We start from the raw sequence: 24,668 nt of genomic DNA on the forward strand, positions 1-24,668 counted from the left end.
AAACAATCCAGAATAAGCACGAAGCATATACAGAATAATATGCACTGAGCAATTACAAGATTAGCACAAAGCAAAATACAATATAGATAAAAGCACAAAGCTTATACAAGCACGAAGCTTAAACACAACATAGATAAAGCACGAAGCTAAAATACAATAAGAGCACAAAGCTTATACAAGCAAGGAGCTTGGACACAACTCCCCCAGTCTCAGGCAAAAGTAAAGGAAAGGAAATGACCAAGCAAAATAATGAGCTTTTATAGCTTCAATGAGGAAGTGACAAAACAGCCTTGAAGATTAACTCTTCAAGTACAAGTTAACCCTTTAAGTGACAGTACAGTTTTACAGTAGCAACTGTAACATTTAAAGTGGCAGTGCAAGTTTGGTACAGTTTATAATATGCAGTTTACAATGGCAATCCCTAACACACATGTACTCCTGTACTAACAGAATAGAATGTAGAAATGGGATGGGATGGAATAGAATGTATGGATGGGATGGGATAGGATAGAATGTAAGAATGGAATGGAATAAAATAGAATGTTGGGATGGGATGGGATAGAATGTAAGAATGGAATGGAATAAAATAGAATGTTGGGATGGGATGGGAAGGAATAAAATAGAATGTTGGGATGGGATGGGATAGAATGTAAGAATGGAATGGAATAAAATAGAATGTTGGGATGGGATGGGAAGGAATAAAATAGAATGTTGGGATGGGATGGGATAGAATGTAAGAATGGAATGGAATAAAATAGAATGTTGGGATGGGATAGGATAGAATGTAAGAATGGAATGGAATAAAATAGAATGTTGGGATGGGATGGGATAGAATGTAAGAATGGAATGGAATAAAATAGAATGTTGGGATGGGATAGGATAGAATGTAAGAATGGAATGGAATAAAATAGAATGTTGGGATGGGATGGGAAGGAATAAAATAGAATGTTGGGATGGGATAGAATAGAATGTTGGGATGGGATGGGATGGGATAGAAGCCCCCTGCTCAAGCAGGAGAATCCATACAATTTCAGATAAGTGACATTCTGGACTCTTCTTTAAAACTTTCAGGGATGGTTATAAAGTGGGGACCGTTTGCACCCCTTTCCTCCACAAGGGTTGACAAACAGCTGAACCTTCCCCTCGGCATAAAACCCCTTGCAAATTCATATACCGGATTCCAATATCCTGCCAATATTCTGTGGTTTTGTTTTAACCATGCCTGTTACAGGTACACGCAATGACCGGCCCACATACATACGCCTCCTCAAAGGTAAGCAAAACGCAACATGGCTCAGCACAATGTGTAAATCCTACGCTTATCTTCCAATTGACTCACAAGGGCCTGTTCTTGCAAAAAACCACCCAGTTTTGCCTCCTTCAGCACAGCTGGCTGTATTTGTATTTAAGAGGGGCGCTTCAGGCTGTGTGTGTGTGTTTGCACACACACACATGTGCAATGGGGGTCAGACCCTCTGCTCTCAAGCCTAAACAAAGCGACACTGCCTCTTTAAAACAAAACAAAAACAAAAAAGCCGTCCTATATAAATTATGGTCATAAAGTTTCTTCCCCCCCCCCCCTTCTCCTTCACCCCGCAGTGCAGCCTAATTAATTCCTGTTCCATACACAAAGGGAAATGCTGGGTGACAAATGGGTGCGAAGCTTGAAAGCTGCCACGTCGGCAAAACACTTTCTACTTCCAATTTATAAGCCATTTTGCAGTAAATCACCCGCCAGAATCGGGAGATCCGCGGGCCGGTGACAGCCAGGCCATGCGGTGGTACGTAAGGCAAGGCGGGGAAAAAAGGGAGGGGGGCTCCTAGGAGGAGGAAGGAAAAGAGTTCCCCCATATGACCCCACCTCCCAATTTAAAATTATATGCCGGCCAGTCCTCCCTCGTTCAACCGTTGAGTATGGATCTCTCCCATGCTTCCAGTTCTGCACACGGTATCTCGCAACCACAATTCATCCCAAACTTTTTGCGGCTAAACGAGAAAACCGGTTATCGTATTTTTCAGAGTACAGTGATCCCTCGTTTTTCGCGGGGGATGCGTTCCAAGACCACCCGTGAAAAACGAATTTCCGTGAAGTAGAGAAAAGATTTTTTTTAAATGTATTTAACAAGTACAGTGGTACCTTGTGATATGAACCCCTCGCCATACGAACAATCCGAGATACGAACCTGGGGTTCGGAAATTTTTTGCCTCTTCTTCCGAATTTTTTCCAACTTACGAACCCGCCGCCCGAACGCCGACCCCAGAAGTTCGGCAAAACTTCGGGTTCGGGTGGCCGCTGAGAAGCCCCACCGCCCGGCTGTCGCTTATTGAAACAGCCGGGGGACTTTTTGGTGTCCTCCCGAACCCAAACGCCAAACCCGAACTTTTGCCGAACTTCAGGGTTAGGTGTTCGGGAGGCCACCGAGAAGCCCCGCCGCCCAGCTGTCGCCTTTTGAAACAGCCAGGGGGCTTCTCGGCGTTCTCCCAAACGCCGAACCCAGAAGTTCGGCAAAAGTTTGGGGTCGGCGTTCGGGTTCAGGAGGACACTGAGAAGCCCCGCCGCCCGGCTGTTAGCTTTTCAAAAGAGCCGCGGAGCTGTCAGGCCGGTCGGGAGGCTGGAAAGGAGGTGGGGAATCCCAATAGGGAATTCCATGGGCAGAGCTTTGACGTCACGAAGGTGGCAAATTCAAAGTTTTTTTATTTTCTATAATTTTAGATTTTAATATTCAATGTTTAATTCTTCCCCCCCCCCCAAGTTTTTTTCTAGATTAGGAATACATTATTGCGGGGTTTTTTTAGATTTTGCTGATATTGCTCATATTCACCACAGTTAATTATTGCATAGCAATCTAATTTTAAGGCTGACTTATTTTAATTCCTTCAAACTTTCCAACTGATTTGAATTTGATTTTTAATACAGGTGGCCACGGACTTGCAATAGGTCGTTCAACTGTCTGTCCCCTAAATGCACTTACAACATTCCAAAGGTCCAATGACTGCCCTCCTACCCAGTCACGCAATTGGCTTGGATTTATGGCTGTCTGCAGCATCCTGTGGTCATGTGACTTTTTGCCCAAAAAACCTCCAGCAAACAATGTTAGAGTTTTTAAAGTTTTTTACCCATATTAATTGGGTTTTTTAGATATGCATATTGTTTATTGTTTTGATATGTTGTGAGCCGCCCTGAGTCCTTGGAGAGGGGTGGCATACAAATCCAAATAATACCTATTCACTTAGCAACTACTGTGCAAAAAAAAAAGTTTGCAAAATCAGGTTGGTCACATGAACTTTATGGCTGTAATTGTCAAGTTCTACTACATCCTAAATCAAGGACAACCTGTAGGCAGATTTTATCTCGCTGTTATTTTGATATTTTATAGCACACTTTATTATGCCTGTATCCATACCTTTTATTTTCTTTTTCATATCTGTTCCCTATGTTTTCTCTGGTCGCATCTGTGACATTCATCACACGTAAATTATAATGTTTTACTTTTTATTTTTCTCGGGCCTCTTAACCCCTTGCATTTCCATAGCTGTGACCTATTTTAAATGTAGTTTTATTTTTATAATACTGTATAATACTTTCTGTATTACTCACTGCTTTAGCCATTGCCGTTTAACTGACTGTTTTATTATGTTCCTTTTGCTTTGATTTATACAGATTTGTGTTTTATTTGTGTTTTTAACCGTGCATTGTTCTGAGCGCTATTAACCAGAAGACAAATAATGTCTTGGAAAGAAGGTTATGGGAGATCTGTGTTTGCAACACAGAACTTTATCAGGTAGCAAAAGATGGTTTTTATTTATTCATTTATTTATTTATTGGATTTGTATGCCGCTCCTCTCCGCAGACTCGGGGCGGCTAACAACAATGATAAAAACAGCATGTAGAAATCCAATTAATAAAACAACTAAAAACCCTTATAATAAAACCAAACATACACACAAACATACCATGCATAACTTGTAATGGCCTAGGGGGAAGGAATATCTTAATTCCCGCATGCCTGGTGGCATAAATGAGTCTTGAGTAGTTTACGAAAGACAGGGAGGGTGGGGGCAGTTCTAATCTCCGGGGTGAGTTGGTTCCAGAGGGCCGGGGCCGCCACAGAGAAGGCTCTTCCCCTGGGGCCCGCCAAACGACACTGTTTAGTCGACGGGACCCGGAGAAGGCCAACTCTGTGGGACCTTATCGATCGTTGGGATTCGTGCAGTAGCAGGCGGTTCCGGAGGTAATCTGGTCCCATGCCATGTAGGGCTTTAAAGGTCATGACCAACACTTTGAATTGTGACCGGAAACTGATCGGCAACCAATGCAGGCCACGGAGTGTTGAAGAAACGTGGGCGAATCTTGGAAGCCCCACAACGGCTCTCGCGGCTGCGTTCTGCACGATCTGAAGTTTCCGAACACTTTTCAAAGGTAGCTCCATGTAGAGAGCGTTGCAGTAATCAAACCTCGAGGTGATGAGGGCATGAGCGACTGTGAGCAATGACTCCCTGTCCAAATAGGGCTGCAACTGGTGCACCAGGCGAACCTGGGCAAACGCCCTCCTCGCCACAGCCGAAAGATGATGTTCCAATGTTAGCTGTGCATCGAGGAGGTTACGCCAGTCAGGATTTTATTTCTAAATCCTTTACGATATTTGGCACTTACTAGCTGAAGATTCCATCAATGGAAGCCATGCTAAAGTGCAGAGTCTTCTTTTATCATCCTGGCAAAGCTTTTTTTAAAAAAAATCCTATATGTATATGAATTTTCAGCTCTTTACGGGATTTATGTATTAAACTCCATGTTCATAACTGAGTTTTGCTTATGGGGAATATCAAAATGTCAACCATTGTTTCTGTTAAAGGTCTTAACGATATCACCGTTTTTGGACCAGTAATGAAACACGTCGTTTGCTGTCGTTTGTAATGCATCTCATTAAATACGTTAATAGCATACGTTTTACTAAAAGGTCAGGCTTCCTGTTGCTGGGACTTTGCCTTTTAAACCAAAAAAAGAGAAAGGGAAAAGAGAAAAGAGCCTTAGTTAAAAGAAACAGCAAGCTGCGTAGCATAACACCTATTACCCGTTCTACCTGGCTCTATGGTATGAGTCTCCCGAAAATTCAAGCGTACAAATTTCAGACACACACACACTTGAAAGTTCAAAAACAATGTTCTTTATCACAAAAATTCGAAAGAAACAAAGCACCCTTTTTGTATTGCAAAGAGCACTCGTCCCAAAACAACCTGGTAGTCTGTACAATCCCCTTAATCAGTCCTTAAATACTTAGCTTGCAGCTGTGAAGGAACATCACAGCCCTTCTTCTTCCACGAAGTGAAACACACACACTTTGCTCTGCTTTGGTTTCAAAGTCGTGAAAAATCAACAAAGTCCAGAAACAGCAAGGCACAGTCTTGAAGAACAACGATCAGATAATCTTCCACAACGGCCAAGCCAACATGCTGCTATTTATATCAGCAGCTCTAATTGCTGGAGCCCCACCCAAACACAGGTGGCCTCTCTTATCTCCTGTAACATTTCTGCAATTGGTCTCTTCTATGCATAATTCTGCGCCTGCGTGGGTCTAACACTTCCTCATCCGAATCAACCGAAGATAATGGAGATTGGCTTCCTGGGCTGTGTGCCAAGCCCCCCTCTTCCAAGTCACCCCCACCTTCTTCTTCGTCCGAGGAAACTGCACTACCTGCCTCTGTCGGCAATAAAACGGTCCTATGACATGTTGATGTTTCCTCTGCATCCACCTCCACATTCCTTGGGGCAGGAGCTGGGCCAGAGCCAACCACAACATTACCTAAGGCTGGTCTTCAAAGATCGAGGAGCTGTCGCAATTACGGGCAGTCCTTGACATACGACCATTCGTTTAGTGACTGTTTGACGTTGCAATGGCCCTGAGAAAAAAGTGACTTATGACTCTTTTTCACCAGTGGTAAAATCCTTTTTTTTTTACTACTGGATCTGTGGGTCTGGGTTAGTGGGCCTCGCAGAGGAAGGATATTGCAAAATCCCCATTAAAAAATAAATAAAATAAAAGAGAGTGATTCTAGACTCATTTCCAATCCCATTTATTAATTTATTAATTTATTTATTCATTCATTCATTCATTCATTCATTCATTCATTCATTCATTCATTCATTCATTGGATTTGTATGCTGCCCCTCTCCGGAGACTCGGGGCGGTTAACAGCAATAATAAGACAGTGTACAATAATAATCCAATACTAAAAAAAATTAATTGTTTAGTTGACGGGACCCGGAGAAGACACACTCTGTGGGACCTAACTGGTCGCTGCGATTCGTACCTCTCAAATTATATAGAATAAGCAGACTGCGGATTGGATGTTTAATTTTGTACAATTAACACACCGAGATGGCTATGGCCCCACGTTTTTTATTTTTTCCCTCTTAAGCACAGATACTTTTCAACTTACAACTTGAATTGACCCCCAAATTTAAGTGAGACAGTTGTTGTGAATTTGACCCCATTTTACGACCTTTCCTGTCCCAGTTGTTTAAGTGAATCACTACCGTCGTAATGTTAGTCCCCCAGTTGTTTAGTGAATGTGGCTTTTTGCCATTGATTTTGCTTGTCAGAAGATTGCAAAAGGTGATCGATCATACATGACTTTGGGACATTGCAAACTGTCACGAATGTGAGTCAACTGCCAACAATAAGGATACTGCAAAGGTCAAACGTGTGGGAAACGGTCACTTTTTTCAGTGCCCTCATAATTTCAAACAGTCACTAAGTGAACAGATTGTAAATCAAGGATTACCCATATGTAGAATAAGCAGAGCTAGGAATGGGTGTTTAATTTTGTGTAATTAGTACACTGAGATGAATGGAGGCAGAAATAGTTCCCCCCCTTAAGCATGTAAAATGTCCATGTGTCTGTAAGAAAATTCAATAATGCATTATCAATACTGTCAATAATTATTGATTATTGCTATGAATGATATAAAAATCATAGCTCCCGGTGACTGATTGGAGCCCCCTGGATTGGCCTCCTCCAGGTTCCATTGACTAAACAATGCAGGTTGGCAGGGCCGCAGCGAGGGCCTTCTCTGTGGCGGCACCAGCTCTCCGGAAGCAGCTACCTTCTGAGATCTGTACTGCCTCTATCCTACTGGCTTTCCATAAAGCTCTTAAGAACTGTGGCTGTGCTGGCAAGCCTGCGGCCAGGATCAGTTGACACACCTTTACATCTGGTCATTTTTATTTATTTTTATTTATTTTATTTTATTTATTTTATTATTTTATTTTATTTATTTTATTATTTATCTTATTTTATTTTATTATTTTATTCATTCATTCATTCATTCATTCATTCATTCATTCATTCGATTTGTATGCCGCCCCTCTCCGGAGACTCAGAGCGGCTCACAACAGCAAAGCAAGTACAAATCCAATTATTAAAAAGAACAGTTAAAAACCCTTAATATAAAAACAGTCATACACCCCAAACAATCCATACATAAAGCGAAACTGCCAGGGGGAATCAATTTCCCCATGCCTGACGACAGAGGTGGCTTTTTAAGAGTTTGCGAAAGGCAAGGAGGGTGGGGGCAGTCCTAATTTCCGGGGGGAGTTGATTCCACAGGGTCGGGGCCGTCACAGAGAAGGCTCTTCCCCTGAGTCCCGCCAGATGACATTGTTTTGTTGACGGGACCCGGAGAAGGCCAACTCTGTGGGAACTAACCAGTCGCTGGGATTTGTATGGCAGAAGGCAGTCCCTGAGATATTCTGGTCTGATGCCATGAAGGGCTTTATAGGTCATAACCAACACCTTGAATTGTGACCGGAAACTGATCAGCAACCAATGCAGACTGCGGAGTGTCGGTGTAACATGGGCATATTTGGGAAAGCCCATGATTGCTCTCGCAGCTGCATTCTGCATAATAATGTATGATTGTTTTAAATGGCGTTTTATATTATTATATATTGTTTTTAGCTGCTGTAAGCTGCCCAGAGTCCTTCAGGAATGGGTGGTATAATAAATAATTAATATAATTAAAAAATAAATAAAAAAATACATAAATGGCAGATAGATTCTTACTGTTCTTGAGCACGTTCGAATATTCCTGCCCTCCTTTCTTCTTGAATTCAGGGAAGGTTTCCGGCTGGGGAAGTTGGTTGGCTATTAAGAGGGCCTTCTGCAGCTTGATTCGGCTTTCCAGGAGCTGATCCCACAGGGCTTTGGGAAGAAATAAAGAGGGTGAGGAGGGGGAAAGGAGAGGGAGGATGAAAAACACAAAACTTTGGCATCATACGAATTTCGTTACATGGGTATACTGTGTATATACATACAATGACAATAAAGTATTTATTTATTTATTATTATTATTATTATTATTATTTATAAGCCATTATTATTATTATTATTATTATTATTATTATTATCATCATCATCATTATTATTATTATTTATAAGTCATCATCACCGGGATAATTCAGTGGATTTGCAGCTGGCTGAAGCGTAGACATCAGAGAGTTATTGTTAATGGCGAGTATTCTGAGCAGAGTCAGGTTACAAGCGGTGTGCCACAAGGGTCTGTTCTGGGTCCTATTCTTTTTAATATGTTTGTGAGTGACATGGGGGAAGGTTTGGTAGGGAAGGTTTGCCTATTTGCCGATGACTCTAAAGTGTGCAATAGGGTTGATATTCCTGGAGGGGTCTGAAATATGGTAAATGATTTAGCTTTACTAGATAAATGGTCAAAGCAATGGAAACTGCAGTTTAATGTTTCCAAATGTAAAATAATGCATTTGGGGAAAAGGAATCCTCAATCTGAGTATTGTATTGGCAGTTCTGTGTTTAGCAAAAACTTCAGAAGAGAAGGATTTAGGGGTAGTGATTTCTGACAGTCTCAAAATGGGTGAGCAGTGTGGTCTGGCGGTAGGAAAAGCAAGTAGGATGCTTGGCTGCATAGCTAGAGGTATAACAAGCAGGAAGAGGGAGATTGTGATCCCACTATATAGAGCGCTGGTGAGACCACATTTGGGATACTGTGTTCAGTTCTGGAGACCTCACCTACAAAAAGATATTGACAAAATTGAATGGGTCCAAAGACGGGCTACAAGAATGGTGGAAGGTCTTAAGCATAAAACGTATCAGGAAAGACTTAATGAACTCAATCTGTATAGTCTGTATAGTCCTGTTGTAAGCTGCCCTGAGTCTCAGGAGAAGGGCGGTATAGAAATCTAATCTAATAATAATGATAATGATCATAATAATAATAACTTGGGAAGCATCCGACTGGTGATGAAATACGAAATCCAGCATAGTAATCTCGTTTGCTGTGTTGTATTGCTAATAATAATGATAATGATGATGAAGAAGGAGAAGAAGAAGAGGAAGAGTAGGAGGAGGTGGAGAAGAAGAGGAGGAGAAGAGGAAGAGGAGGAGGAAGAGGAGAAGAGAAGGAGGAGGAGGAGGAGAAGAAGAGGAGGAGAAGAGAAGGAGGAGGAGGGGGAGAAGAAGAGAAGGAGGAGAAGAAGAGGAGGAGGAAGGGAAGAAGAAGAGGAGGAGGAGGAGAGAAGGAGGAGGAGGAGGAGGAGGAGAAGAGAAGGAGGAGGAGAAGAAGAAGAGGAGGAGGAGAAGAGGAAGAGGAGGAGGAAGAGGAGAAGAGAAGGAGGAGGAGGAGGAGAAGAAGAGGAGGAGGAGGAGGAGAAGAGAAGGAGGAGGGGGGAGAAGAAGAAGAGGAGGAGGAGGTGGAGAGAAGGAGGAGAAGAAGAAGAGGAGGAGGAGGAGAAGAGAAGGAGAAGAAGAAGAGGAGGAGGGGAAGAAGCGGAGGAGGAGGAGAAGAGAAGGAGGAGGAGGAGAAGAAGAAGAGGAGGAGGAGAAGAGAAGGAAGAGGAGAAGAAGAGGAGGAGGAGGGGAGGAGGTGGTGGAGGAGAAGAGGAGGAGGAGGGGAGGAGGAGGGAGAAGAAGAAGAGGAAGAAGAAAAAACAACGTTAGACACACTGAAAAACAAACATGTTCTTCTATGTTTCTATGTTTCTATAAAAGGCTTCAATGGGGCTTTTATGCATGCGCAGGAGAGCAGCGCAGGTGTATGTGTGCATGTGAATGCGTGGGGGCAGTGGAGGGGCTGTGCGCATGCATGGAAGGAGGGGCATTGTATTATGGATGTGTATTATGGATCTTGCACACATGTGCACCCTTTTGGCACCCAACCAAAAATAGGTTCGCCCTCACTGCTTAGAGGTTTCTATGCTACCTTTCAAAGGGGTCTCTATTGACTCCCAAGCCCAAGAAGCCACGAAGACCCCACCTAGAAAGAAAAGGAGGACCTCCTACTCACCTATTTGGTTTTTCACCGCTTTTCCCTTCGCTACGTCTTCCGCTGCTTCGCCTTCATAGTGTGCAACGAGGATGCCACTTTCTGGATCTCTATCAACATCGGCCATTTCCTCCTCGCTCTCCTGGGAGTCACTTTCGCCTTCGTCGTCTTCTCCGGAGCTGGCTTCCTCTTCTTCTTCCTCCTCGCTCCCAAGCTCATCCATCCCTTCGGCAAACTTCTCAAAGTCATCAATGGCCTGGAAACTGAAGGCTGGTTTTTTCAGCTTGTGGGACAGCTTTTGGTCTTCTTCAGCATCACTGGCTGCCCCTTCCTCCTCCTCCTCCTCTGGACTCTCATCTTCAGCCAGAGATTCGCTGTCAAGGTCACCTTCATCCGTCTCCTCGCCTGAAGTTTCTTCATCTGCCAATAAGAAAACACAACGGTTAAGACTGGTGAACGATGGACTTTACAACTGCAAGTACTCGTAACTTGCAAGATAATTAACCCTGGCGGGTCCACGGGGAAGGGCCTTCTCTGTTGCGGCCCCAGTCGTCTGGAACCAACACCCCCTGGAGATTCGTACCGCCCCCGCTCTCCTTGCCTTTCGAAAGGCGTTGAAAACACATCTATGCCGGCAGGCCTGGGACTGTGAGCGATAGTTTTCACTCCGCCCAGTAGTGTGAACGAGAGATGATTGACTGTTTTATATTGGGTCTTTTTATTGTTCTTAACTTTTCAAAAATAGTTCATAATTAACTATTTTATTGTGATTGTATTCCATTTTTGTAAACCGCCCTGAGTCCAGGAGGAGAAGGGCAGCCTATCAATCAATCAATCAATCAATCAATCAAATAAATAAATAAATACATACATACATACATAAATTACATTATATGTAACATAATTTTTTTTAGTGTAAGGTGGGGTAAAGATTGCTGGGTTTTTTTTGAGGTTTTCTCATTTGACAATATTATATAGGTTCCATAGAGTGTTTTTTAATGGAAGAAAGATAAGCCTCCATTGAATGATTAATAGAAAAAGAAAATGTTTATATATGTTTTATTTTAAGCACGGTTTTAGTGTTTGTACGTATGTGCTGTTTTTTATCCTATGTTGGAGAAAAATAAAATTTGTATTTGGGGAAAAAAATAAATACATACATAAACAAACAAACAAATAATTCTTGACTGAGAATATGATTTTTAAGAAGCCGGAAAGTAACAAGTGAGAATATTTATAACTCTTTTCTTGTTTATTTTGGGAGCAATAACCTATGCGTGTGATGCAGGATGGACCATCTCCCCAATTATGAAGAGATTAGACTTTATAAAGATTCTAGTGACACCAAGACAGGGGTGGTGGTATGCATGCGTGGGGTCAGTGGAAGGGCTATGCGCATGCGTGGGAGGGAAGGCACTGCATTATGGATGGGCACACTTATTGATTGATTGATTGACTGATTGACTGATTGATTGGATTTCTTTTTTCTATTTTCCAATAAATTTTATTAATTTTCATAAAATGGACAAAACTGACAAACATACATTTAACATAGAAATGGGGTTGTAACTTCCCCGCTTATTCTAGAAGTAAAATTTCAGTACAGAAAAAAGAATACATTAGAAACACTTTAAATCAACTCATTACTTTAAATGAAAAGAAGAAATTTGTTTTACCTTATATAGTAAATCTTCTTATATAAACTACTTCTAACATAACTTTTAAGTCATATCCCTACTTATACAATTCTCTTATTCTTTTTACTTTTAGTTTTTCTTCTTATTTATCCATATATACACTTTGTTCCACATCTCATAAAATTCTGTTTCCTCTTGGTCTTTTAACCGTCTTGTCATCATATCCATTTCAGCGCAGTCAAATATTTTCTTAATAACCTCCTCCTCTTTGGGAACGTTTTCCCCTTTCCAATTTTGCACATTGATTGATTGGATTTCTTTTGGCACCCAAGCCTTTGTTGGTTCATCATCACTGCTATAAATGTTTCTTTCTATAGACAGGGGTTTTCAAGCTCAAGGCCTCCGGGCCAAATCCGGCCCACAGGGTGCTTAAATCTGGCCCATGGGGCTAGCCTGGAAATAGCAAAGGATTGGCCCGCGGTGCCTATGCCAGCCAAAATGGAGCAAAAGGGGGCTGTGTGAGGCCCCTAGTACCCTGTTTTGTAAGGACGGCCTCCTTCAGCACTCTGCTGGCCAAAATGGGGGTGCAAGCGGGCTGTGCGAGGCAATCTATGCCCTGTTTTGGCTGGCAGGATGCTGCAGGAAGCCGTCTAGGCTGAAAATGGGAAGCAGAAGGCTACGTGAGGTCCCTCGTGTCTTGTTTTGGCCAGTAGGGTGCTGCAGAAGACGTCCGTCCCATCTCCCACCCTTCCTGGCCAACAGAGATGTTCTGTCGAGCTCTCTGGCAGAATCCTCCCGAAAATTCAGATACAAATTTCAGACACGCACACGTTTGAAAATTCAAAACAATGTTCTTTATACCGAAAATTCAAATAAGCTAAGCACTCTTTTTGTATATCAAAGAGCACTCGTCTCCAAACAAACTGGTAATTTGTACAAGTCCCTTATCAGTTCTGTGATACTTAGCTTGCAGCTGTGAGGCAATTCACAGTCCTTCTTCTTTCACAAAGTGAAACACCCTTTGCTCTGGTTTAGTTTCAAAGCAGGAAAAAGCAACACACAAAGGTCAAAGTCAGTAAAGCAGTCACGAAAGACAACGATCAGATAATCCTCCACAATGGCCAAACCAACACGCTGCTCTTTATAGCAGCCTCACTAGTTACCACAGCCCCACCCAACCACAGGTGGCCTCATTTTCTTTGATAATAATCTCTCAGTTGTTGCTGCCTATGCATCGCTCTCCGCATGCGTGGCTGTATCATTAACTCTTGTTGCGAATCCAAGGAGGAGCTAGAGAATTGATCTCCTTCTGAGCTGTCTGCCACACTCTCCTCCTCCCTGTCACTCCTGTCTTCTTGGTCAGAGGAGCCTTCATCAGCAGATTCCACCGGGGGCAAAACAGGCCTGCAGCATGTGGATGTCTCCCCCACATCCACAGTCCTTGGGGCAGGAGCTGGGCCAGAGCTAACCACAACAAGAGAAGTACAATGCTGACCCGGCCCTCGAAGAAATCCATTTTTTTTACCCCCATCCACAAGCATGAAAATTTCAATAAACCTAATTAATCATACAATACCATCTGAAAATTTGGGGCTATTGAAGTTAAAGAAATCAAGTAGGATGCTTGGCTGCATAGCTAGGGGTATAACAAGCAGGAAGAGGGAGATTGTGATCCCCTTATATAGAGCGCTGGTGAGACCACATTTGGAGTACTGTGTTCAGTTCTGGAGACCTCACCTACAAAAAGATATTGACAAAATTGAACGGGTCCAAAGACGGGCTACAAGAATGGTGGAAGGTCTTAAGTATAAAACGTATCAGGAAAGACTTCATGAACTCAATCTGTATAGTCTGGAAGACAGAAGGAAAAGGGGGGACATGATCGAAACATTTAAATATGTTAAAGGGTTAAATAGGGTTCAGGAGGGAAGTGTTTTTAACAGGAAAGTGAACACAAGAACCAGGGGACACAATCTGAAGTTAGTTGGGGGAAAGATCAAAGGCAACATGAGAAAATATTATTTTACTGAAAGAGTAGTAGATCCTTGGAACAAACTTCCAGCAGACGTGGTTGGGAAATCCACAGTAACTGAATTTAAACATGCCTGGGATAAACATATATCCATCCTAAGATAAAATACAGGAAATAGTAAAAGGGCAGACTAGATGGACCAAGAGGTCTTTTTCTGCCGTCAGTCTTCTATGTTTCTATGTTTCTAAGAAATCATACATACATGCCACACATGTCTGCCCGAAAGCATCACTTCTTACATTTTCCACGTGACGAGGCACATGTAGAATACCAACCTCGGGGGTTTTTTGGCCCGAAGGGACCATTGGAAAAGTCTCCAGCAGATTAAGATCTCAAACTCACGCTGATCCACAGCAGGAGCTGGACTGATTATCAGACCCATTGATTAGCTGACAACTTTTCCCATTAAATAGTGTGATAATGGGTGAGCATTACAGGGTGATCACGTTCCCTTGTCCATGTCTTCATAAAGAGTCTACGGAGAGGGGCGGCATACAAATCTAATTAATTAATTAATTAATTAATTAATTAATTAATAATAAATAAATAAATGAGGAGAAGGTGTCGTACCAGTGAAGGGCTGCTCGTCTTTGGTGCTACCGGTATGCCCTCCGAGGCCATTGCGGGCGCGCACGCATCTGACACGAGCTTTGGCTTCTGTGCATGTGCAGAAAGCAAAATCTCGTGTGAGGATGTACATGAGAGCAAGATGATTCTGCATGCGCAGAAGCAAAGAATTGGCAAAAATTGCTGAAATCTAGCTCATGCGAGCGTCCTCACATGAGGTTTTGCTTGCTGCACATGCGCAGAAGCCAAATCTCGCACAGGGGCACATGTGCACATGTCAGAGACGCACAGGTCTTTTTCTGCCGTCAGTCTTCTATGTTTCTTTGTTTCTAAGTTGTGTAATTTGTATTCAAGACTGCCGGCGTGGTGTGACCGATCAAAAGAAAGGGGCATAGGAGAGAGGATGCTTTCTGCCAGGGCTTCACATCATAACACGGTCAATTTATGTCAATAAGAAAACAGGCCCCTTGTTATCCTTTCATTATTTAAAGTGTTTGCATACCATCCGTTATGCAACAGATATTACGACATCGGAGGGATAACTCAAATATATCATAAAAGCCATGCCATTAATAAAACGAGGCAGCAAGGAAAGGCGTTGTGACAAAGGAAGACGTTTTTCAAATTAAAGAGCTCGGGAAGATAAACAAGGTTTTAAACCTGAGTATTTAAAAGGGAGAACTGTAATGATGGCCCCTCCTAAGACCCTTCCCTGCCTCACTTTAAAACCCAGGGACGTCAAACAGGGCCACATCAAGGTTGTGTGATCTAAGCACCCCGAGGGCCATATCCGGTCCCCAGGCCTCAAGTTTGACACCCCTGCTTTAAACACATGGAGCAGCTTGCAAAAATAGAATAGATTTGGAAGGGTCCTTGGAGGTCTTCTAGTCCAACCCCCTGCTTAGGCAGGAAACCCTACACCGTTTCCCACAAATTGTTATATTCTTTAAAACTTCCAGTGTTGGAGTATTCACAACTTCTGGAGGAAAGTACCGTATTTTTCAGAGTATAAGAGGCACCTTTTTCCTCCCTAAAAGAGGCTGATAATTTGGGTGCACCTTATCCTCTGAATTTAGCTTCCCCCCCCTTTTTCCAGCCCTAACTAGCTGCTAACGATCTCCCCAGCTCTTAACTTGCAGGCTCTTTCATTGTTACTCTCTGCGAAGAATGTTTTCCAAGCTTTAAGTCTTTGTGGGGTTTTTTTCATTGCTAACTTGCTCCAAATAAGTTTCTTTCCAACCCTAATCAGGTGCTAACAATGTTCCCAGCTCTTACTCACTTACAAGCTCTTTCATTGTTACTCTCTGCAAAGAATGTTTTCCAAGCCCTAAGTCTTTGCAGGAGTTTTTTCATTGCTCTAACTTGCTCCAAATAAGTTTCTTTCCAACCCTAATCAAGTGCTAACGATGTTCCCAGCTCTTACCCACTTACAAGCTCTTTCATTGTTACTCTCTGCAAAGAATGTTTTCCAAGCTTTAAGTCTTTGTGGGGGTTTTTTCATTGCTCTAACTTGCTCCAAATAAGTTTCTTTCCAGCCCTAGCCAGGTGCTAACCATGTCCCCAGCTCTTACCCACTTGCAAGTTCTTTCATTGTTACTCTCTGTGAATGTTTTCGAAGCCCTAAGTCTTTGCAGATTTTTTTTCATTACTCTATTCGCTCTGAATGTTTCTTTCCAGGTACTAACGATGTTCCTAGCTCTTACTGGCTTGCAAGCTCTTTCACTGTTACTCTCTCTGAATAAAGTTTTTTAAAAGCCCTAACCAGGGGATAAAATAATGTGCTGAAGCTGACCATCAAAGGATGCTAGCCAGATGAATACCCGTTAAACAGTTTCTTTTCCCTATTTTTCTCCCCCAAAACTAAGGTGTGTCTTATACTCTGGAAAATACGGTAGTTCCAGATTAATTGTTCTCACTGTCAGGAAATTTCTCCTTAGTTCTAAGTTGCTTCTCTCCTTGATTAGTTTCCACCCATTGCTTCTTGTTCTACCTGCCTGCCTGGATAAGGACGGTGTATCATTTCACGCTGCCCACTCTTCATAACCATCCCAAACAAGCTTCAGCTCTGAAAGAATTGATACCAGGTGCCAGCCAGTTGGACATAAATGGGGTACACCTCCCGCTCCCTATTTAACAACACCCCCCCCCCCCAACATTTAGCATCCAGAGGTCAAGCGCTGCCAAACATAGATTTTCTCTGGCCGGTCGTACTGGCAGATCTCCAAAAGCTGACCGAAGTGGAGAGAATAAATTTAATCCCAGCAGATGCCAGCCAACAATGCTGCCGATCATTTGGGCATGTTGCATTAATCTCGCTGGGTCTCCAGAGAAAATAAACCCCAGTCCGATGATCCAAACTTCTCTTAATAGGAGTTGCCAGCAGGTGCATCCAGGCCATTTACGTATGAATAGCTAGTTAGAGGCAGTCCTCGACTTACTTACTTACTTACTTACTTACTTACTTACTTACTTATTGGATTTATATGCCGCCCCTCTCTGCAGACGCGGGGCGGCTAACAACAGTAATAAAACAGCATATGATAATAATCCAATACTAAAAATAGTTAAAAACCCATTATTATAAAAATCAAACATACATACAGATATAACAATACATAAAATTGTAAAGCCTTAGGGGGAAAGAATATCCCAATTCCCCCATGCCTGGCGGCAGAGGTGGGTTTTAAGGAGCTTACGAAAGGCGAGGAGGGTGGGGGCAATTCTAATCTCTGGGGGGAGTTGGTTCCAGAGGCCCGGGGCCGCCACAGAGAAGGCTCTTCCCCTGGGTCTCACCAGATGACATTATTTAGTTGACGGGACCTGGAGAAGGCCAACTCTGTGGGACCTAACCGGTTGCTGGGATTCGTGCGGCAGAAGGCGGTCCCGGAGATACCCTGGTCCGATGCCACGAAGGGCTTTATAGGTCATAACCAACATAATAATAATCTTGGATCATTTTCTTAAAGACTTAAATGATACTTTATGCAACAACAATTCCTGATATTTTTTTTTGAACCAGGACAGTATGAATACCTTGGTACTCAAGTACAGTGGTACCTCACCATACGAACTTAATTGGTTCCAGGAGGAGGTTCATAAGGTGAAAAGTTCGTAAGATGAAACAATGTTTCCCATAGGAATCAATGTAAAAGCAAATAATGGGTGCAAATCCTTCAGGAAAATCCCAAACTTTAGAAGGGAGGCGAACAGAGGGCAGGGAGGAGCAGCTAAAGGGGGCGGGTGGAAGAAGCAAGGCTAGGCTAAAGGGTGAGTGGGAAGGAAGAAAGGCAAGGGGGGGCTCCCCTCCCTTTTCTTTCTTCAAAAGACACCCTTTCAGTGCCTTTGCAAGCATGCAAAATCTTTACTCCTCCAAGCTGCCCCTCCCTTTTCTTTCTTCAAAAGACACCGTTTCAGTGCCTTTGCAAGCATGCAAAATCTTTACTCTTCCAAGCTGCCCCTCCCTTTTCTTTCTTCAAAATACACCGTTTCAGTGCCTTTGCAAGCATGCAAAATCTTTACTCCTCCAAGCTGCCCCTCCCTTTTCTTTCTTCAAAAGACACCCTTTCAGTGCCTTTGCAAGCATGCAAAATCTTTACTCCTCCAAGCTGCCCCTCCCTTTTCTTTCTTCAAAAAAGAGGAAAAAAAGAAACCCCTTCATCCCAGCAGCAGCTGCTTGGGTTCGTAAGGTGAAAATAGTTCGGAAGAAGAGGCAAAAAAATCTTAAACACCGGGTTCGTATCTTGAAAAGTTCGTTAGAAGAGGCGTTCGTAAGATGAGGTACCACTGTACTTTAAAACTCATTGAATTTGGTAGTTGGTGCTTTTTGATGCAAAAATTTTGTCCTGGTACTCGTCGTCACGATGTTTGGTACTCAAAGCACAATCTAGGACTTATCAGTGTTGGCTGCCTTGTGAGTCATTACATTATTCCTTATGGGAAAAATGATTTGGTACAGCGATTTTGGTGCTCATCACACCTCTTGGAACCAATTAACAATGAGTAACCGAATCACCACAATTTTGCAGGATAGAGGCAACCTCTCTGCGGCTGTGAAAATCACAGCAGTTTGGCTAGAAAATAAATCCAGGTAACAACTCACCTGGCAGCTCAGCTGAGCCCCACAACTCTTCTTCTAAGGCTTTGCGGCTTGTGGCTTTTCCCTGGTACCGCTTATCAGCATCCAAAAGCTGAGAGGCAACTCCTTTCCGTATTTGGCCAACAGAACGGACATCTTCATCAAGGTTTCCTTCGTCAAATTTGTCAATCACTTTGGCTGCTGTAGCTGTAAGGGGGGAAAAAACAGAGAGATGGTTAGTTTGGGTTGCGGGTCATCCAATCTCCTTCTTTCCCATCTGGGGCCATTGAGCGATGGCATTCTGCTCCGGCCAATAGTATGAATGGGTGATAGTTGTATGCTTATTTTATATTGGGTTTTAAATTTTATATAATGTCCCCTCGATTTTCACAAGGGACACGTTCCGAGACCGCCCGCGAAAGTCGAATTTCCGCGAATTAGAGATGCGGAAGTAAATACACCATTTTTGGCTATGGACAGTATCACAAGCCTTCCCTTAACACTTTAAACCCCTAAATTACCATTTCCCACTCCCTTAATGTTCTGTCTGGGTCACTCCGGAAGCTATGACCAACCCAAAAAGATAAGCCAGACACACCGGTTGAATCCAAACACAGTTCTATAATGGTAAAGAGAAAAGAAGCCAACAGAAAATGTCCTTACAGGTCAGGAAAGCACTGGAACTCCAAATAGATACACGAAGGCAATTGTTCATACAGAAACACAGGATCCTCAATGCCAAACGAGGCTGTTGTGCTAACAGGCACAAACCTCCCCCCGGTGCTGGGCCACGAGCCAGAAACAAAAACGATGAGAGAAAATGCAGATAACAGCAACTCCACTTTGATAACACTCCACGCTGCCGAAAGGGTTTGCCTGCCTTATAAACCCTTCCCTGCTAATGAGGACCACACCCAACCCCCAGGTGCTCCTCATTCAGCGCTGATAATATCTACGCAGTTGAGTTCACCTTTGAGCTATGCATCTCTGTCGCATACTAATGATAGCTTGTGCTTCGTCATCCAGGGGCTCCAGGCAATCCAGAGAATCCAAGCTACTTGCTTGAGATAGCCCTTCCCCAGGGCTCCCAGGCCTTGCTTCATCTTCACTTTCTTGCCTGCTGTCTCCACTGTCTGGCTGCCAAGAACTCTCCCCTCCTCTCTCAGACTCTCCCGGGCATGGAGCCAGCAGAGACGCAGCTGGTCTTTGATCTGGCTCAGGCTGAACCACAACACTTAACAACCATTTACTCACCATTATTACTGGTACTCACCATTGAATAAGACACTTAGTGATCCTGATATTTATAAACATAATTATTCATTAACACTAATTATTTTTCTTGTTATTTATTTGCAAAAATTATTAGTTTGGCGATGACATATGACGTCATCGGACGGGAAAAACCATGGTATAGAAAAAAACCCGTAAAGTATTTTTTAATTAATATTTTTTGAAAAACCATGGTATAGGCTGTTCGCAAAGTTTGAACGAGCAAAAATCGAGGGAACACTGTATTCGTTTTTATTGTATGTTCTTTGGGGTATTTTTAAAAAAATGTTTGTATTCATTTTACTGTTGTACGCTGCCCTGAATCTACCAGAAGAGGGGTGGCTTATAAATTTGATAAATAAATAAATAAGTAAGTAAGTAAGTAAGTAAGTAAGTAAGTACGTACGTACGTTTGCTCTCAAGCTTAAAAGCTTGACCTGGATTACTGGACCTGATACAACATTATTGATAAAATAAATGTTATTGATAAAATTGAACGGGCGGTAGGAAAATCAAGTAGGATGCTTGGCTGCATAGCTAGAGGTATAACAAGCAGGAAGAGGGAGATTGTGATCCCGCTGTATAGAGTGCTGGTGAGACCACATTTGGAATACTATGTTCAGTTCTGGAGACCTCACCTACAAAAAGATATTGACAAAATTGAATGGGTCCAAAGACGGGCTACAAGAATGGTGGAAGGTCTTAAGCATAAAACGTATCAGGAAAGACTTAATGAACTCAATCAGTATAGTCTGGAGGACAGAAGGGAAAGGGGGGACATGATCAAAACATTTAAATAGGTTAAAGGGTTAACTAAGGTTCAGGAGAGAAGTGTTTTCAATAGGAAAGTGAACACAAGAACAAGAGGGCACAATCTGAGGTTAGTTGGTTATTTTACGGAAAGATCAGAAGCAATGTGAGAAAATATTATTTTACTGAAAGTATAGTAGATGCTTGGAACAAACTTCCAGCAGATGGGGTGGGTAAATCCACAGTAACTGAATGTAAACATGCCTGGGATAAACATAGATCCATCCTAAGATAAAATACAGGAAACAGTATAAGGGCAGACTAGATGGACCATGAGGTCTTTTTCTGCCGTCAGTCTTCTATGTTTCTATTTTCTATGACCTGGATTGTTGGACCTGATGTAACGTTCCCCCCCCCCCTCACTTCCCAGGAAGTCATAACAAACTTTTCCAATCTAACATTGTAGTGTTTAACCACTGGAGAAAGAATTTGCTTCGGAGAGGCAGTGCTGCTGGCTCTTAACTGGTTCAGACAGAAATGATGTAAAGTAGGAATGTCACTCAAACAGGAGAGGCTCGGCTGATTAATTTCAATCACGCCCTGATGAGTTGTCATAAAACAGCCTATGATTAAAAGGCCATTTTTATAAAAGGACAATACATACATTTGTCCCAGCCAGCGTGATTTGAGAAGCCATGATTTGAGAAGAGAAAGGAGGCCATTTTTCATATTATCTTTGTAATATCTAGGTATCATTGATAATCAGATAGCCAATTTGCTTATTAAAAATAATGAACCTTTTAATCTAATCAGCCCTCAGTTAAACACTGCTGATCTACCCAAGGGCCAGCACTTCACACCAGGTGGCAGCAGCCAATCAAACGTGCTGATTGTGGAAAAAAGCTAAAAGTTGAAGATAGTTAATATTTGGATGTTAGGTCATTGGGAGACCTCAAGAAAAATTGAAGCAGAAAGTTGAAAAATAAGCCTTCGTGCAATAAGGAATATTTATATCTCTGGGTTGAGATGAGGGGTCCTTGGTGCAGACATTTTATTAGATAACATATGTTATTTAGATAACATAATCAGTGCTACAAGAGGTTTGCAAACTGATGTTATCTAGTATGGTGGGGAAATGTCTGCAAGAAAGCAATCAAGCTTAGAGAACACCAAGGACTTTCTCATAATACAAACCAACTCCATGGTGTTACACCAAAACCTACATGGACACCCTCAGGAAGTCAAGCTTGATGTAAAACAAAGTTTATATTTCTTTCCACTTAGAAACATAGAAACATAGAAGACTGATGGCTATTTTATCTTAGGATGGATCTATGTTTATCCCAGGCATGTTTAAATTCAGTCACTGTGGATTTACCAACCACGTCTGCTGGAAGTTTGTTCCAAGCATCTACTACTCTTTCAGTCAAATAATATTTTCTCATGTGGCTTCTGATCTTTCCCCCGACTAATTTCAGATTGTGTCCCCTTGTTCTTGTGTTCACTTTCCTATTAAAAACACTTCCCTCCTGGACCTTATTTAGCCCTTTAACATATTTAAATGTTTCGATCATGTCCCCCCTTTTCCTTCTGTCCTCCAGACTATACAGATTGAGTTCATGAAGTCTTTCCTGATACGTTTTATGCTTAAGACCTTCCACCATTCTTGTAGCCTGTCTTTGGACCAGTTCAATTTTGTCAATATCTTTTTGTAGGTGAGGTCTCCAGAACTGAACACAGTATTCCAAATGTGGTCTCACCAGCATTCTATATAGCGGGATCATAATCTCCCTCTTCCTGCTTGTTATACCTCTAGCTATGCAGCCAAGCATCCTACTTGCTTTTCCTACCACCCGACCACACTGCTCACCAATTTTGAGACTGTCAGAAATCACTACCCCTAAATCCTTCTCTTCTGAAGTTTTTGCTAACACAATGCAATACTCAGATTGAGGATTCCTTTTCCCCAAGTGCATTATTTTACATTTGGAAACATTAAACTGCAGTTTCCATTGCTTTGACCATTTATCTAGTAACGCTAAATCATTTACCATATTACAGACGCCTCCAGGAATATCAACCCTATTGCACACTTTAGAGTCATCAGCAAATAGGCAAACCTTCCCTACCAAACCTTCCCCTATGTCACTCACAAACATATTAAAAAGAATAGGACCCAGAACAGACCCTTGTGGCGCACCACTTGTAACCTGTCTCTGCTCAGAATACTCGCCATTAACAATAACTATATAACAATAACAATAACTTGTGGGTTGGTGAATGATTAGTTAAGAGGTTTGGATAGCAGTGGTCCAGTACATTAAAAAAAATGACAGGTAGTCCTCGCTTAACAACCCTTCATTCAGAGACAGTTCAAAGTTATGATAAACAAATAAAGTTTATTTATTCAATCTGTTTGCTGCTCATCTCACAAGAAAATTGTGATTGTGCTGCTTAACAAAGGCAGTACTGGTAGTCCTCAACTTACAACTACAATGGAGCCCCAAGTTTCTCCTGCTAAATTAAATGAGTTAGGACTCATTTTATGATTTTTTAAAATCACAGCTATTAAGCGAATCACAACAGTTGCTAAGTGAATCACATGGTCGTTAAGCAAATCCAGCTTTCCCCATTGACTCTGCAGTCTGGGAATATTACAATAGCACTAAGACTTATATACAGCTTCACAGTGCTTCTTTACCAACCCTCTCTAAGCAGCTTACAGAGTCAGCCTATTGCCCCCAACAATCTGGGTCCTCATTTTACCCACCTCAGAAGGATGGAAGGCTGAGTCAACCTTGAGCCTGGTGAGGTTCGAATTGCCAAATTACAGGCAGCTGACAGTCAGCAGAAGTAGCCTGCAGTACTGCACTGCAACCATTGTGCCACCACAGATCGAAAAGGCTCTTAGTAGGACTTAAGACTCATAGCGCTTTACATATGACACCTTTGACCATCATTTGTAACATATGATCTTGAGATAGAGCAACTGTCAGTAATAGATGTCAGCTGTCGAGCATCTAAATTTTGATCATGTGACTTTGGGGATGCCACAAAGGCTGTATGAAAACTAGTTGTAAGTCACTTTTTTCATGCAGTATTCACTTAATGCAGTAGATCTTAACCTGGGGGTTGGGACCCTTTGGGGGTCGAATGACCGTTTCACAAGGGTCACTTATGACCATGGGAAAGGACAAATTTCCCATGATGTTAGGAACTAAAGTTTCTATTCTGGCGCCTTGGAATATGTTTTTACATTCTGACCAATCAGGTGTTTATAGTGAGGGTGTCCCTCTGACCTTCCTGCCAATCAGCTTAAAGCTCTATTGGGAGAATTGGTGCTAGACTTATGGTTGGGGGTCACTACAACATGAGGAACTGCATTAAGAGGTCACGGCATGAGGAAGATTGAGAATCACTGCTCTAGAGTTTCAATGTCTTTTTTTGAAGTGTGGTGACCAAAACTGGATGCAGTACTTTGGGGTGGTCTAATAAAGAATTCTATTCTATTCTATTCTATTCTAAAAAGTGTTGTTAACCTAATAGTAGGTAGCTTCTGCTCCGGTAATCTCACACTACTAAACAGAGCATACAAAACTTCCGCCAAATCAATCCTTGAATACAGCTCATGGAATATTTGTGTGTATGTTTGGCTTTTAATAAGGATTTTTAGTTATTTTAAATATTAGATTTGTTATATATTGTTTTATTATTGGTGTTAGCTGCCCCGAGTCTACGGAGAGGGGCGGCATTCAAATCAAATCAAATCAAATCATCAAATCAAAATTTAAAAAATGCCCATTCCTGCCTTAGACTATCCACTGTTGACCTCCCCCGATTCCTAAGAGGTCAGTATGGGGCATGCATAAGTGCACCAGAGTGCCTTCCATCCCCTGTGCTAATGTTTCTCTCTTACTAGTATCATGTATATAGATATTGTTATCTCTTTGTATACCACCAATACGTACTTGACAAAACAAACAAATAAAAATAAATAAAATAAAAAGCAGAAAGTCCAGTTGCCTGTTTGAAAAAGAACTTTTG

The 24,668-nt window shown here is 42.2% G+C and overlaps 1 protein-coding gene across 3 annotated transcripts in view; it reads right to left on the reverse strand.

Moving 5' to 3' along the window:
• Window positions 1–24,668, reverse strand: part of AATF (apoptosis antagonizing transcription factor) — a 141,266-nt gene that overhangs the window by 115,980 nt on the left and 618 nt on the right. For all 3 annotated transcript variants that reach the window (XM_070735332.1, XM_070735331.1, XM_070735334.1), the window contains exons 2-4: window positions 18,627–18,809; window positions 10,313–10,711; window positions 8,065–8,202 (exon numbers count right to left, since the gene is read on the reverse strand). In XM_070735332.1, coding sequence (XP_070591433.1) covers window positions 8,065–8,202; window positions 10,313–10,711; window positions 18,627–18,809 — 720 coding nt within the window. The remainder of the gene's footprint in view (window positions 1–8,064; window positions 8,203–10,312; window positions 10,712–18,626; window positions 18,810–24,668) is intronic.

This window comes from Erythrolamprus reginae, chromosome 1 (genome assembly GCF_031021105.1).
Source record: "Erythrolamprus reginae isolate rEryReg1 chromosome 1, rEryReg1.hap1, whole genome shotgun sequence".
NCBI classification, from domain to species: domain Eukaryota; kingdom Metazoa; phylum Chordata; class Lepidosauria; order Squamata; family Dipsadidae; genus Erythrolamprus; species Erythrolamprus reginae.